The sequence below is a fragment of the Bipolaris maydis genome, assembly GCF_028858645.1.
Source record: "Bipolaris maydis strain C4 unplaced genomic scaffold PSV08scaffold_3, whole genome shotgun sequence".
Lineage (NCBI taxonomy): Eukaryota > Fungi > Ascomycota > Dothideomycetes > Pleosporales > Pleosporaceae > Bipolaris > Bipolaris maydis.
Genome location: NW_027093859.1, coordinates 1,020,378 through 1,036,081, shown reverse-complemented (window position 1 = coordinate 1,036,081; position 15,704 = coordinate 1,020,378). Strand labels below are relative to the sequence as shown.

The following is a 15,704-nucleotide window of genomic DNA, read 5'->3' as shown; positions in this document are numbered from 1 at the left end:
CTCGCACGGCGTCCAGCGTCCAGCGCTCCTCTTTTTTCCCTCGTCCTTCTTTTTTTACTTGCTCGCCGCCGCCCCCTGGCCCTGCTGTTTCATGCCGCCAGCTTAGAACCGAATCCCGGCCACGCGCAGATCCTCCCTGCCCGCCATGCACTGGCGTCTACGTGCCTATGTCACCACTAGCCAACTACGTACATGTGTACTTGCTATTCGTCCATGTACGCACATGCCCTCGGTCCATGTCCATCGTCCAAGTACTTCGTTGGGTGTGCAGCTCGACTATCCGCAAATGATGGCGATTCGGCCCAGTGTCCACCTTGCCAGCAACAGCAACGCATCCGCCGGTGCTGCGCCACGGTGCTGTCGCCAGCAATAGCGATGCGATGCTCGACAAAGACGTGCTCGTCACTAAGTAGGAGCAAGGCAGGCATTGTCCTGTGGCCCGGCGAACAGGCCAGCAGTGCATCGCCGGGTCGACGGGTTGGTGCAAGCGTGGGAATGGTGCGACGCGCGACCTGGGCGCACATCTTCACACAGTCACCGCGACTTCACAAGTCTGCACAAAAGAAGCCAAATGTCGCCATCACCTCTGCTAGCATGAGTCGACGCCGCGCAATCCAGCCAGCGCTGCTGCACCCGTCGCCATTGCGCCGCGTCGTCATGCGCCATGGTGCAGCAACGGCGCGCCCGCCCTAGCCACAGTGGCACAGTCGTCGGTGCACACTTCGTATGTCGGTAGAGCACTAAGGCTACTACTACTTACTACACACAAACATGCAGTCGGACTTTGACTACTCTGACACAAGCCCGTCGCCGCATTACACACAGCCACGGACAACTGTGGATGCCAGTCTCAGCCTGTTGCACCTGGCTCGGCTTCCCCTATTGCCCTACCCACAACCCGTTTGTGATGCCCCAGGGATCAGGCTGCCATGTGTCGGGTCCAGCCTGTCCCTTGCTGTCCCCGCCGCCGGTTCTCGACTCTCCGCCAACTCTCTCCCCCATTGCTCGGAAATGAGGGCCACCGCGCCCAGTTTCCACTCCGTTTCCGGTCGCCGTCTCCAAGAACCTCGTCCTCACTGGCTAGCCCGCCGCGGCGCTATGCTCTCTTGTCCCGCTCCCGACCTGTGCAAAATAAATGAGGCAATATTGCAGATGAGCAACACGAGCAATTCGATATTCTGGCCTGCCCATCATATCGCTGCTGTTTGCCCCACGTCGCTAAACAGCAGCATTGAGTAGTCGTGCTATTTTGGTGCTCTTGCTGTTCTGGAAGGAAGGAAAAAACGCTCAAGCCCAAGGCCCCAACGTCCCTTCCTCCTCCCCAAACCCCCAAACCCCCAAAACTGCCACGGTCAAACACTTACCCCTCCTTCTCTTTTCTTCTTTCCTTCTCTTACTCTCCTTACCCCGCACACCCTTACTCTTAACATTCACCCGCTGACGTACTATACCCTTGACTGCATCAAAACCCCCATACCAAGCCTTTCCTTCTTATCAAACTTGTCACCAGTCTACCAAATCTGCTACAGCGGTTCGCCCCGCCCTTCGAAACAAAGGCGTGAGACTCGCTTGAAACGAAACATTAGGCCATCATGGTATTGAGCGCCCTGCCTTTCTGTGACGCTCTTCCGCTCTCAAAGACGTCACTTGTCAACGCCGTCATTGGTCGGCCAAGAAGTCTTTGATCAAACTGTCACAGGCAGCTGCAGTACTGTCACTATTATGCATCCATCTTGCCTTGCCATCCCACCACACCGTGCTATCCAATTGGCCCGGACCAAAGTTTCGTCTTCTACACCTGCGTGCTATGTAGAGTAGTCACTACCATTTCGATTATTCTAGACCTGGCGCTGCGCTATCGATAGCTATGTACGTACTAGAGTCCGCCGCACTCCCGCTGCGTCCAACGCTTGTTTCGCATCCCGTCCGTGTCACCACACGAAAAAGTATGCTTGGTTTTTGACTCTGCTCGCGTGGACGCAATGCGACGGGCACTGGCGTGAAACAACGGTCTGAACCGTTGACGTGACGTACATCCGACTTCCGACGTTTGTCGGCGCTGCTTTTGCAAAATACTTCTTGTCTTCAAGGTGCTTACTTTTTCGTATTCCGCGGGTTGCTTCGTAACTATAAATGCACTGCAGGTAGCCGCGAAGATTTTCAAGAGCTGCCTATGTCTACTTGGCTCAATGATTTGGTTCAGCAGCATACTTGGACCAAAGGAAGTAGAAAGGTTTGATCAACTGTTGTTTTCAGCTCAGTAACAACTCGATACCTCGTAGTAATGACCCCTGGTAACAACCCATGACAACCCCACACCCTAACCAGCATTCATATTTCACACGACACAACTACAATTTCCACAACTCTTCAATCCACGCAACTCACACCACCTTTTCCCCCATCCGAATCTCATCATCAACCCAGCTGTGATTCATTCATTCAACCTCTCGCTCTTCTTTCCTCCCCCCCCCCCCTCTTCCACCCCTTTTCAACATCAACTCATTTCCCTCCCACCCCCCATGTCCATCCGTGCCCCTACCCCTACCCTTCCCACCCCCGCCGCCGCCGCCGCCAAAATCTCACATTCACCCAAAGCAGAACAAAATCATACTAATCTGCCCACCTTCCCGTCTTCCGCCAACATATAGAAACCTTTTTTTTATGCACACCATCATTACCCCCACCAAAAAGCTTATCGGGTAATTTAAGCGTCCAGCTTATGATCTTATGGATTACCGGTTGTATTACTTACATGTTATTACCCCTGGACAGAATTGATAGGCGAAAATAATAACATTGATAGAATATAATTTACTACGGGGGTGGGGGGGTTATTGTAACTGCGGAATAGGAAATGGGCAATAACACCGATGAGGGATAGAAAAACGATGAATCTGATATGACTCAACTGTCATATCGCAGTTTAAGAAAAGTCAATCCAGCACGAAAAAGTCTTATTTAATCCCCCTAGTGTTCAATACTTATCGCCGCACGTAGTGCGTCAATCCACTCACCCTTACTTCACGCTACCCACACTCTCCTCCAACCCAACATACCTCCGTACATCTACCGAAGGGCTCGTTGCACTACTCGGTGAGCTCGAGCCTAAGACGCTGGGTAGCCGTGTTCGGAGTATAATCTTGTTTATCTAGTACTCATGACATGGTTTACTCGTCGTGCAAACAAGGAGTAGTCTGACAGACTATGGTAACTCCAATTGATAATGTATCAAGAAAAAGTATCTATGGCATTGAGGGTTCATGGCGCCTCCCTCAGAATCTACCACAAAACAATGGTGACGATGGCATCCGTAAGGGCTGAAGGAAGTGGGGCGATTGAAGGCTCTTCAAGTCTTGGATAGATTGATCACGTCGATGAGTTTTTGTTCGGCTGGAATCAGTGCAAATGAACTGTTGAGAGTATATATTACTGCTCAATATGGTGTAGAGAAGCAATCGTCTTTTTGCACTTTAATATGAACCATGCGAGGTCGGTGAGAAATAAACTTAGCTATGGTTGAATATCTGGATAAGTCTATACGGGCATAGTACTTGCAAATGGTGAACGAATGGCGTGGGGCTATGTGAGATCTAAATCCAATGCTTATCCCTACCTCGTATGTATTCTCATATAAGCAGTGGCTAAAGGCAAGAATTCACACAGTGCGGGTTGCAACTGAGATTTACGACCAAGCATGAACATGATTCATACTCAAGGATTAGACAAAAATGTGATTTTTGTTAATCTGGTAAGCACCTATAGTACATGCACATGCATATCGTGGGTTTAGACCAAAAGCGATATTCTTAGCAGTCCACAAGCTTCTGTCATACTTTGCACATTGCTATAAGTGCGGCTTATTGTGCCCGAAAAGCTCTACAACACAAGCATCCAGATGACTATATACAGCATTGTACTATGCTAACTAGGAGTTGGATTAATCCACCCAATGTTGAATACTACTTTCCCTCGCTTCGTTTTGGCCTTGCTCAAGTCAATTGTACCCATCAAACTTCCCTCCCCTTCCACAATCATGAGAAGCGTCGTCGGCTACGAAATCTCGCCACCCGCTATGTCACTGTTCGCAGTTCTAGTGAAAGAACCGCCAGAACCGGAAATACTACTGAAAAAGGTATTCACCAAGTAGTTTCACCGTTGGAAGTCGTGAGTGAATGATAGTCGATGGTGTTGCTGCCTAGCGCAATGCCAAGCCCTGCGCGACGAAGACCGCCCAGTACTAAACACCAACCCAACCTCGTCCATTACTCCCCATCACAACTCCACCTCCACAACTCCAACCTCGATTCGCATCCATTCTCCAAACTATCTCGTCGCACGCTCACACGGTTGCCGCCTATCGTAAGCTGCTAAACCGCCATATCGACTATTTGTCGTCTTGCCCCAGTACGCCATCCTTACTGCAAGGCCTTGGACACAGCGAGTCGGCCTCGCGGTCTACCCGGTTCCGACTCGCGCATCTGAGGGGCGATACTCAAGCAAGGCACAGTGGTAGATACTGTCCGGGCTTAGTGGGGCACGATTTGGCGCGTCTTCTTGCTGCTGCTGCGACAGAGTCAGGGCTGCTCTGCGCGACCAAACGCGAAAGCCCGGGCGGGCGGGTTTCCTTTGCTGCTGCAAAGGGGCATCTAGTGTTAAGTATTCATTTTCTGTAGAAAGAACTAATGAAAAATGGTGCTCAGCCTCGTTCGCAACCAAGGTATTCCCGCCTTGGCTTATCCTGTGAATGATGAATCCATGTTGTGGCCGTGTTCTCTAAAGATGCTGCACTCGGACAACCAGTTTACCCTGTCTCTCGGACACTCTGTTTCAATCCATGGCCTTGTCAACCCGCAGCTCCTGACCCTTCGCTACGAAGGTGACAATCTTATCCCTGGGAACATGTCTCTTGGAAATGTTGATATCGCTCTCCCGGGTACATCTTTGCACAGCATCGCGCGACATGGGAAACCTCGGCCCCGAGCGCTGTCGCTGACGCTCAAAACACCCTGTTCTGTGTGGTATCCCTTCACTTTAGGCAAGACAGGGTCCGGCCTTCATACCGGATTTCACAAGCTTTTAAAGCTGGCCAGGGCGACAGAAGTGCGCATCTTGTTTGACATCAACTGGCTTGAGAAGAGCAACCTCGCCCGTCTTCAAAGCGCCATCGAGGGCTCTCGCCAGCTCGCTGGAGTTCCAGCCATTCCAGAGTTTACCCGTTTGTATCGAGAAGCAGATTGGTCAATTCTCAATTGTACCAAGGATCCAGAGCCTGAAGCCTTGCCTTCTATCGAGGACGCGGTAGCTGGAGCTCCTCCTCCCATTGGGGAAACGGTAGATGACGCCCCGCCTCCGTATGCGCGTGTGTCGGGCAAGCGCTCGAGAAATGGTAGGTCTTCTAGTCGGACAAAGTACTGACATATTGCTAATACACAATCCACAGCTCGCACCAGCTTGACACCCGACTCGCCTTTGCCGAAGCGTCTGCTCCAAGACCATACATACCCGCGCCCTCCCAAAGAACGCGCCTCTCCCGCATCACCGTTAAGCGCAAAATCTACAGCCTCGTCCACAGCCACGGTGCAAGTGGACATTTTCCAAGATCTTGTCACGTCGGCCGTCGAGAAAGTACTCCCAGATCTTGTCACGTCCACCGTCGAGAAAGTACTCCCAGATCTGATGCGCGCACAATTTCCCAGCATTCTGCAAGACCTTCTTCCAGAAGTACTCGCTGGCTACTCACCCTCTCCATCTCTGTCGCCGACACGCCATTCCAGCCAGCTCGCGAACACGCCCACAAAACACCGTCCAATTCCGAGTCAGAAACTCACCCCTTCGACAGTCGTCAGGTCTGTCATAAGCGCCTACACCGAGACCCATCTCCAAAGAATACTTGCTGATGCGCTCGATCAAGCCTCGCATCAAGCTTCTGAACTTCACAACTCAGCTAACGCAGAGTTCGAGGATAACCTCGCTGACACTCGGCTTGACTTTGCCGCGCTCAAGGAAGACCACCTTACTGCCTTCAATGACGAGTGCAACGAGAAGCTGGTCGAGTTCAAAGAGCGTCTGGTAGAGGAGAAAGACGAGGTTGAGGCACATGCCGATAGGGTGGTACTCAAGACTTGGGATCGTTTGAATCGAGTGGACGGTGAGGTATGTCCTCAGTGCAAGTGCGTTTGTAGTACACGGCATAAGCAGAGCGAGGTGAGTCAGGCGCGGAGGGCTATATCTCTGCCTCTATAAGAGGGGACTGTGGAAGCCTTGATTCTTGATAGATGACTTATGATTTTTGATACTCTCTTGTAATGGCAAACAAGCAATATAATAAACCTTGATACCCCTGGTCGTTGGATCCATCCCTTGTCGTTCCGTCGTGTCTGCTCTCCAAGTTACTGGGCTTGATCAAACAGTTTGCTGGACCCTGTGTAACCGAGTTTTTCGTAATCAAGACTGATTTGCTTTTCGTGTGACTCGTCATGCAGGTTGGGGTCGCATCCGTCTTTAGCGCCACATACTGCATCGTGCGCGTCCTCTTTCTTAACCTGTTCGTTCCATCTTCCCTGGTCTTGTCCACAAACCTCGTAGAGCCACATCCACATGAGACAGCGCTCGTGGCAGCCACGTTGCTTTCGACAGCAATGTGGATGTTCTGGCGCGGATTCCGCTGCCTGATGCATAGGACCACCCATCGCATGGCTAACTGTCCATGATACCCAAGGGACACTGGAACCAACTTTGCGTCCAACTCAAATGCAAAGCAACCTTCTTTCAACCAATCGCCCCAATATCCTTCTATTCACCACCCTTGTCATTCTTCCAGCTCCCCGCATAATGATGCTCCACCAACTGCGGCGGCAACTCCTTCTGCTGCTCCGCCGTATACGTATTTGAAGACGCCGCAAACGACTGGCCCGGCATAATCAACACATCCCCCACCAGCCTCGGCTGGAATATCTCGTGGAACTCACTCACATCAAGCGTGCGATTCATCTGCTTCTCCAAACTCTTAAACACACTCCGCGTCAAGCGGCGCGGGCCCGTGAAATCCACCACATCGCCCATCATCTCCAGCGTAACATTCTGGACCCCAACCCCATGCTCCATTGTCTCCACCCGCACTGTCTCGAGGATATCGTCGACAACTTGCATCATGTGCGGCGAGCGCGGCTTCGACATTATCGTCCAACTCGCGAACTGCCGCACGTATTTACCCGGCCAGCCCTGGTCGAATTCCCAGCCTACGACTATGGCGGCGGAGCTCTTGTACGAGGCGGGGACCCACTCGTCAATAGGGGTGTCCTTGCAGGATACGTCGAGGTCGGACCAGATGCCGCCTTGGTCCCAGAGCAGCAGGTAGCGCAAGAGATCGGCTTTGAAAATAGGGATAGGGAGCGCGAGGTAGGTATCTACAATGTCCTGGCGGAAAGCAAATGTCTTGCGGACGTATGCGTCGCTATCTTCATCCGTCAAAAAGTGTGCTTTGTAGCCTGTGTTGTTCTTGATGCAGGTATCTGTCCAGGCGCGCGCATCGTCAGATAGCCCGTTCGGCCCCAGTTTGTACCAGATGAGCTTTGGGATTTCGGCCGCCTGCTGCTGCTCCTCCTCCTGCTGCTGGGCATGTCCCGGAAGCCCCGGGACACGTGCGATGAAGCTATCCTGCAGCGAGACAAAATGGTACACGATTCCTATGGTGAAGAGCGCGGCTAACGCGTAGTAAGTCAGCGCTCTGGAGAGCTGCGGGGGCCGCGCCAACATGGTTGGACAAAAAAAGAAAAGAAAGACGTTTGAACGAGAGTAGATAGAGGGACTGAAGATGAACAAGGGGAGATACAAACACACAAAATGCGGGACGTCATCTTTTTGTTATATTGTTATTATTATCTGATTTCACCCAAGCGGCCTGATCGCTGGAGCCTAATCATTTCTATACGACGCTACTGTGTGTAATACGAACCTTGGGAGGGGGCTTGCTGCTTGCTTGATCGCACCTTGCATATGCGCGGCGCGCGCTGGACGAAAACATTGTTAGCGGGAGACGCAAAGAGTAACAATTGATACGTAGGGCTGACCGCTGCTGACATTCCCCCTTCGAGTGGATAGGGCGCGTCCAATCATGGTGGCTGGGCTTAGTCGCGCCGTTTCGCCGCGCGGGATTCTTGCGGCGCTTCTAAACGAACTTTTTGGATCCGCGCTACTTATCAGCCCCCCCTCTCTCCCCTTTATGGGCGTCGGGCTAGTGGGGGTTCGGCTGGAAGCTGCAAATGTTGGGGGATGGGAAGGGGGCTGAGATCGGATGATAAGGGAATGAGAGGACTGGGCTTGTGGTGCTGAATGATATTTATAGGGATGATGCGATTGTAGTACTATAGTATGTACTATTAGTCTACCAAGTGTTGCTTCTTGCAGGAAAAACTCGCTCCCTTACCCGTCCGAGAGTTGCGATGCGAGATAGCGCCTCGAGATATCAAAGATAAAGCAGAGTACTCACTGTAGTATTCCAGCCCCTACCGTCTCAGGATCCAACCGGTCGCGGTTCTTTTCTGAGGAGAAAAAAAGATAAATCTGATGTGCTACACGCCAAACGGATACTGACGACAATCAAGTCATACCTGGTAGCAAATCTAACCTTCTTCCAATACACGTGAACTTGTAGAGTACAACAACCGGGTTGTTAAAATTTTAAAAAATGACGTTATGAAAAACGGTGTCAACCATCGCAGCTTGGCGGGCGAGTTTGATGTCTGTCATTACTACAACGACGGGAAAGAGAGGATGATAATAGTATCGTAGAAGAGAGCAGAATGCTTGTCAGAAGAAGTGGAGGCTTTTTTGATATACCCACTGTATCTCACATCCTCATCGATGTATAGCACGTGGTAACGCCGGTAACTTTACGTTGGGTGAAGTACTCGCTCATATGCCCACCTGTTTTACCTTTATTTGTTTCTTGGACCAGCAAAGCACCTCGAAATAGTCACAATGTATCCAGGTGATTGCTTAAGTGCGCTTTTTAGATTTAAGCCGCATCTCACGCAAGAAGGAAGAAGTAAAATCAAACCAAACGCAGTGCCATTTTTTTTTTTAGAAAAATAAACATCTCAGAATGGAAGCTTCAGCTGTGACTTTACCTGGAAGGCCTACTGGTTCTCATGCCGACTAAGAATGTGACCTGGAGAAAGTGAGAGATCATAGATAAGAATGATATAAACAAACACCATAGAAGCTGGAGAAGCCGAAGTAATCGGCAAGGTGTGAGAATATGATTGTGAGAAGGGTTTGAAAGGTGGCGAGATCAAAGGAGATGACAGTGCCATGACAGTGGTATAGCTTCAGACTGGCACTTGTCTCGCTAGTGCGGCCAAACGGACGCTCTTCGATACATGGCTGACCAAGAGTGAGTCCAAAGAAAGTCTTGTTTGTAGAGCTCTCTAGTTTCAGTATGCCATCAGACGTACAATAATTCCATGTACCTTTACCATACACTGTATCCATTTTACTTGTGTGTCGGTAAGAAGTGACAATTGCCTCAATGATTCTACCCTCGTCTCAATCTCTCAGTCCGAAAAGAGTGGCGACAACAAAGTGAGAGAAACTTTACAACTTGTGAGAATGGCTAGTGGATTGAGACTGCTTTGAATTTAGGCCACGAGAAAGTTTCAAAGATCAGGGCGGCGGGAGCTGGACATTATTAGCCCCCAAAATAAGTTCCTGTCACATGTGCATAAAGCGCAATGAGTCTGAGGACTAGCATGGCTTCAGAGAGCGGCGGGCGCGCCACCGGTCTCACGGGAAGCAACAAGTTATACGAAGTTTACCCAGGTCTTCTAGGTATAGCAGACGACTGAGCGTGGATAAAAGGGTTCTTGGGTTGACTGGCGCTTAAGGACTGCAGATTGACAAAGCCAATGACGAAGAATCCAGGTGTGTATATCATATTCACTTATGCCCAATGGAAACCTGCCCAAACAGGTAACCGTCAGGCCACTTAGAACCCGACTACATAGCTGGAAGGCGCACTTGCCAGAGAACACAAGCACCATCGGCAAATGCTCTCATTCGTGGTAAGTATATTCCTTTGTTAGCGGTGTGATACGAGTATTCTAAGATGGACAGTCTAGACCGTGAAACGTCCAACTCACGGGACGCTAGAGTAATTCAGATCTTCAACGGCTCAGTCTACAGCAGTTGAAAGCCTGCTTAGTTGCTCCTTCCGTTTTTGGCCTACTTTGGGTTAAAATGTAGCGGGTGGTCTGTGAGCTAGGCTTACATAGATTAGGACATAAAACAGAGTGGCTATCCGGTTGGAGCTCCGTTTTGCAGTAACAATATAGTTACGTTGTAGTTACACGCGATTATGTGTTATTATCATCGAAAAACGAGCAGATCTGCTGCAGTCACCTGGCACGATGGAGTTTTGGTGTCCAAATGTACCTTGGAGGTACCACTTTAAAATGGAGATTCGTCTTGCCAAAGAGAGGAAGGCTTACATACAAATTCTGCGCTAGGCAAGGGCTCTTTTATTAGCGTTGCGCAAACACAACAAAGCTTTGTGTTACTGCACACGACGCTGTCTCTGGGGCTATTCTTAAGAATTTGCCAAGTGCAGTTAGTGCAGAACAAAGCTTAACCGAACGAACCCTGAATCTTTTGGCACTCAAGCATCGTTGCAACGGTTTGGTCCCTTGGCGATGGTGCAGATTGATCTTAACTCTATGCCCTTGTTCTCGCTGAGCATGGAACATATTCTCCACGACCCAGTGGCTTTAATGCTAAAACCCCCTCCGGGACCGATTGTAATATGTAGCTAAAGCTGCAACAAAGTCATCTTCAGTCAAACTCCCATATAGAGAGTGGTGCGGGATTATGATTCAGCCTGGATAGTGTTGGACTTGCTCTTGTCTTCAGGCGTCCTGTGATGGACCCTACATAAGGCCCCCAGGCCTAGGATATCTAGCAAATTCACAATATATGGTACCGAGGGGACAATCGTCCGAATTACACTAAGCGAAGATCAATGGGGTCTAAGGCGGATATAGTAGGCAGTTTCACAGATATCAACAACGCGAAGTCAACTCAAAAAGAAAGGTATATAAGTCTTGAGCATTCTTCATAATTTCTCATCATCACTCCCCCATCGATCACTCATCTCACTAAACTTGCATTCAACCGCGAAAGTGAAATTCACCACCATCCTCTTCTGGGCCGCCCAAGCTGTAGGCGTCTTCTCAGCTCCTCACGCCGGCAACGAGGGCGAAGCCCCCGACTTCGCCAACTCCTCCATCCCACTCCCAAACACACCATGGATGAGCTTCACCGACGAAGCCGTATGTAATATCGAGTCCCCTAAATAAGCAGTTATTGACTCCTTCATCTTGTAGAACCCCCTCTCCGCCCGTAGTTGCGTCTCAACCGCTCCATACGGCTGTGATCTCGGCAAAAAGCGATGCTGGAAGTTTGATTCTTCAATCAGAAATATCCAAACCAGAAGATGATAGCATCAAGGTAGATTATGAGTTCAAATTACACGAATATAAGGCTCTTGTTGTTCATTCAATCTATGCTAGACCAGCGGAATCACCATTTCAGCGAAGCGAACAGCATCCGCAAATTTCCCACGTCATGTACAGCCAGTACATTTCTTAGAAATGTATTTCCCAGGAGATAGGGTGCAGTGCCACCTATTTTTGGCTGCAAAGTAGGCTGGAAGCCAAGCCAGCACAGCGTACTAGTTGATTTATTGGCGTGACCAAGCCAACCATCAAGGAGTAATTCTCTCTTGTTGATTGGGAGGTCCGTACCATTGATGCGAATGCTTACATCAGGGGCTGTAGCATTGCAATTGGCGACATATGCGCTGTCGTACACTGAGTAATACGCTGGAGGCTGCATCGCGTCGGCAATGGCTTTCGCAGTCTCTTCAGTGATATAGCTCCACACCGTCCCAGTATCAAGGATAGTAAATATCTCTGTGCTGCTATTGGCAAAGATACCGGGAACCCATGGTATGAAAGTCTGGTTGACTGTGAACCCATCTGGCCTGACATTCCAGTGAGTGTACTTGTTTTTCACACCCCAGGGCGCATACGTCGTAGTGCTGACTTTTGACTCGGCCCAGATTCCAGTAAAGGGAAGCCCGTCAAGTGGCGCACCTCCTACAGCCACGAATCCAGTTACGCTCAAATTTGCAGGGTTTTCCGTTCTGTTACCAAGATTGACTGAGAATATAGGCTTCTCTAATAAGCCCTGGTCGACTGCATTGAGAATCCAAGTCTTGGTAGGAAGCCAGGAGTGATTGGGGTCGGTTTTGTTATCAAGGGCTGGATCATCTCCTGGATAGATTGAAGTATAATTGCCCAGCCCCCACCCTGTTATTGTCAGAAACACGTGCGTCTGGCTGCTAGGTTGTTTGAGACATCACAAAAAATTTGAAGATAAAACTCACCGATAACTCCAGTAGTAAAATTGTTCGCAGTGACGGTATAGACTTCGTCCGACAACGACATTTGCTGATTCCGGACTGTCAATCCTGCGATGGTTACGTCTTCGAGACCGACAGAGCCCCTGGCAAATTCTGCGCTGATATATGTCAGGTTAAAGTGTACATTTGCTACTCGTCCCCCAGTGTAATCGGGAGGACCCAACGATGGAAAAGCGCATGCCCACTGAGGCCTGCAGAGAGTATAAGTCAATCTGTGTTTCGCAGCCAGTTTTCGCATCAAACTTACTGCACTTTGTTATCGATATCAAAACATGTAAAGTTGGCACTGGGTAGCCAGAATGAGTTACTTCCGGTATCGAATTGAACAGCAAAAGTCTTTCCGCCGAGCGTAACATCAATGGCATAGCCTGTTCCGTCCCGGTAAGTTCGCATGGGGCCGAGGTGTTTGTGTTTGCCAGTGGATCGAGCGGCTATTTGATTGAACACCTCAATGTCAGCTCTCTGTTATGCTGCTCCGAAATAAGATTCCTGCTTTACCAATCAAATTGTCCGAATTGCGCTTGGGAAGCGGGTTTAGCGCATGAACAGATCTCGCAACGGGAATATCAAGTTCGCGAAGGGCATCAGCGCTGTTTTGGAAGAATGCTCCGGATGAGAGTGGAATGAGTGTCTGCAACAGCAAGGCTGCCTGGCATAGCTGGCGACGAGACATGATTGATTTGACCGACGATACCGGGCTTATGCTGTAGGAGGGAGGGGCGAGACTGTCTACATATGTATATTTCTGAATGCTAGCTTAAGAGACTAAAGGTATAAGCATGGCGGCCCTGCTAGCTTAATTCTTAGTCGGACACTAAAACCGTGCGGGTTGTTGTGGATTGGTTCTTTGGACTTCGAGAAATAAGCACTACGTAGTATGTGAACCGTGTGTTCTCCGGTGGATATAGGACCCTTGATCACTCCAACCAGTCCTGACAAGCGGGCAATTTACGAGAAAGTATCGAGTATCCCTACTCTGACGCTCGACCACTGATGACAATGTTAGAAGCTGCAAGGCTGAAATTTGTCCTTGCTCTACCAAGTCATGCGCCTAGCCGTCCCGAGAGTAGAGACGGGATCGGCGTTATTCTTAGATTATCCCTGCTACTCGGCCAATACTGACCACATAAAGATTCTGCTCCGACTTGGAACCCATTCTCAAGTCGTAAACGGAAGCTACGATTAGGTTTCGAGTTCAGATTGGCGGAAATGCCCATGTGTATGTGGGAAGTTGTACCCCTTCTCGGTCGGCCTTCTGGTCACTTGGGAGCTAAACTCAATTACCGTATACTTAGACCGCCTAACTGAGCGTCCTGCCGAGCTCTCAGAGGTACTGTACACCGCAAAGATGTTTTTTTCTCGGCTTGTGTTCCCAGCAACAGCATGTCACCGCATCTTAAAAGCCTGATTACAGCTCAACGTGCCGACAATGCGTAGCGTTTTGAGGCTGTGGATATCGGCACATCATGAATAAGGTACCAAGACATACGAACTGCTATTAAGTTTAACTAGTACTGCAAACACCGCAACGCGTAGTCGATAATTCTTAATCTGGAGGCAAACACGAGCCGTTGAGAGAGTCCAGAACCGTGTCCTTTATGCATAGCTGACCACCGTATAGTAACAGTCAGCCCTTCCACCCATGCCTCCGCACGTACGTACCATCGCGCCACATCGATGACGACGGCTGCAATACTTACGTAGCGACAGAGATATCATACTATTGCAACGCGCAGGAGTAGCGCAACACATAGAAGGCTGTTGCACGAATATATGTCCTGTACACCTCGCCCATATGTGCAATAGCGATTGCGACGACGAGTTCGGTCGTAGCAATTAGTGCATCCTCGATTGGGCCTCCAAGAGTTGATAGCACTAATAGGAATTGTCGCCACCGTTCGTGGGCTGCGCCAACTACGGGTGGCCCGGAAGCTTTGCTAGACAACCCCGCCGACTAGACGAATCAACCAGAAAGAGAAGTGCTGCGATTGGTACAAAGACAAAGACCGGATTTAGATGAGGACGTGCTGTCTTTTATCGACATTGTCGATGCTACCATCGGCGCCAAGAAGGGCGAGGCAGATTACAAAGCACGAAGGCAGTGCTTGATAACTATTGTGACCTTAATCAGACTAATCGCTGGGATTTGCATTGACGCAAGCAGTGCATTGAGCGCCGCTATCACAGCTAATCACGGCTCGCGATTGAGCAACGCGGTGAGCTTGGAACATGCGTTAATCACGTGACTAACACACTCAAGATGTACATACGGACACGAAGGCCCAACACTAATATGCTCCATGTAATCCGTAGTAATGCATAGTTCCGGCAATTTTCCGTTCTTCCCGCTGACTTACCAGGCTAGAAGAGGAGTTGTTGTTTACAACCTGTCCGCCAACGAAACTACCTATTTTTGACCTGCCGCATTGAAAGTAATGGCCTTGTTGTAGCCTGGAAGACGTTGTTGGTACCTAAACATCAATAATTCTCCGCTTGTGGTGGACGTAATTTGACCATGGTACCAAGAACTCGATCCCTTGCAATATTGGGTACCTTGATTGATGCAAAGTACACTATCTGGGGATGCATAGCCTTTTAGTCGTCTGAGTCTTCTGAGCCCCTGGTCTGCGTGAGAAAACAGTAAGAGTAACAGAAAAGGAATGTGGGCTATGAAATATGTCAAGACGCAATCCATTTTATTCACTACACGATTCTTGAACGCAACACTACAGTGTAACTACATGTAAAAGCCTTAACCTTGGATAGGTGACGAAGATGGACCTAAGAGACTTTTAGACCGTGAATATATGACCTATAATCGTAATGGAGGTAATAAAATCGCATCAAGACCCTATAGCTTAGAAACGTTTAGGAATATATGGCATTGCTAAGGATGGTGCGAAATATATGCTTTGGATGCTACCCAACGCTCACAGGGGATAAAAGCAACAAGAAAAGCAAAGAAAGCAGTGGTTTACGAAAGGATCCTTGAGAAACGCTCTGGGGAGAAGTCTGGGGAAGGAATACCCGATGGTAATCCTCGTCTGCAGGCTAAAGCGATGAAGTACCAACTGAAACACCACCCCCTTCGCAGGTTGAACAGCCATCACTTGAACAGATTCCGATCTTGACGCCACTAGAATCTGTGCAGCAATTCTCTGCCATTAACGTTATACGCAACTACACTATATCTATATCAGCATCCCGTCACTTCGAAGGACTC

General features: G+C 49.5%; 5 protein-coding genes across 5 annotated transcripts; 3 read left to right on the top strand and 2 right to left on the bottom strand.

Annotated features, from left to right (window-relative positions):
* Positions 1-192: 192 nt before the first annotated feature.
* PSV08DRAFT_244663 (uncharacterized protein) lies at positions 193-693 on the top strand (the record flags this gene model as incomplete). The annotated part of the gene is made up of 1 exon (XM_066092317.1): positions 193-693. One exon carries the CDS (start codon positions 193-195, stop codon positions 691-693), a length of 501 nt encoding a protein of 166 aa, XP_065949569.1.
* A 4,089-nt stretch (positions 694-4,782) lies between these two features.
* On the top strand, positions 4,783-6,246 carry PSV08DRAFT_348461 (uncharacterized protein; the record flags this gene model as incomplete). Its single annotated transcript, XM_066092812.1, has 3 exons — positions 4,783-4,936; positions 5,039-5,389; positions 5,444-6,246. The coding sequence occupies 3 exons, from the start codon at positions 4,783-4,785 to the stop codon at positions 6,244-6,246; spliced, it is 1,308 nt and encodes a 435-aa protein (XP_065949568.1).
* A 116-nt stretch (positions 6,247-6,362) lies between these two features.
* PSV08DRAFT_29492 (uncharacterized protein) lies at positions 6,363-6,754 on the top strand. Its single transcript, XM_066092600.1, has one exon. It carries the CDS (start codon positions 6,480-6,482, stop codon positions 6,711-6,713), a length of 234 nt encoding a protein of 77 aa, XP_065949567.1. The 5' UTR covers positions 6,363-6,479; the 3' UTR covers positions 6,714-6,754.
* Positions 6,755-7,828, bottom strand: PSV08DRAFT_29491 (glycosyltransferase). The gene has a single exon (XM_014219500.2). It carries the CDS (start codon positions 7,756-7,758, stop codon positions 6,796-6,798), a length of 963 nt encoding a protein of 320 aa, XP_014074975.1. The 5' UTR covers positions 7,759-7,828; the 3' UTR covers positions 6,755-6,795.
* Positions 7,829-11,501: 3,673 nt separating this feature from the next.
* PSV08DRAFT_399656 (aspartic peptidase domain-containing protein) lies at positions 11,502-13,182 on the bottom strand. The gene is made up of 4 exons (XM_014219502.1): positions 12,980-13,182; positions 12,729-12,912; positions 12,446-12,672; positions 11,502-12,368 (listed from the first exon to the last, which is right to left on the bottom strand). Exons 1-4 carry the CDS (start codon positions 13,152-13,154, stop codon positions 11,578-11,580), a joined length of 1,377 nt encoding a protein of 458 aa, XP_014074977.1. The 5' UTR covers positions 13,155-13,182; the 3' UTR covers positions 11,502-11,577.
* Positions 13,183-15,704: the final 2,522 nt, after the last annotated feature.

Excerpts from the sequence above, each read along its gene's own strand:
- PSV08DRAFT_29492 (XM_066092600.1), top strand. The coding sequence starts at position 6,480 with ATGCAGGTTGGGGTCGCATCCGTCTTTAGCGCCACATACTGCATCGTG.
- PSV08DRAFT_29491 (XM_014219500.2), bottom strand. The coding sequence starts at position 7,758 with ATGTTGGCGCGGCCCCCGCAGCTCTCCAGAGCGCTGACTTACTACGCG.
- PSV08DRAFT_399656 (XM_014219502.1), bottom strand. The coding sequence starts at position 13,154 with ATGTCTCGTCGCCAGCTATGCCAGGCAGCCTTGCTGTTGCAGACACTC. Across the intron at positions 12,913-12,979 it reads CAATTCGGACAATTTGATTG|CCGCTCGATCCACTGGCAAA; the intron begins GTAAAGCAGGAA and ends TCAATCAAATAG. Across the intron at positions 12,369-12,445 it reads TTTTACTACTGGAGTTATCG|GGTGGGGGCTGGGCAATTAT; the intron begins GTGAGTTTTATC and ends TGACAATAACAG.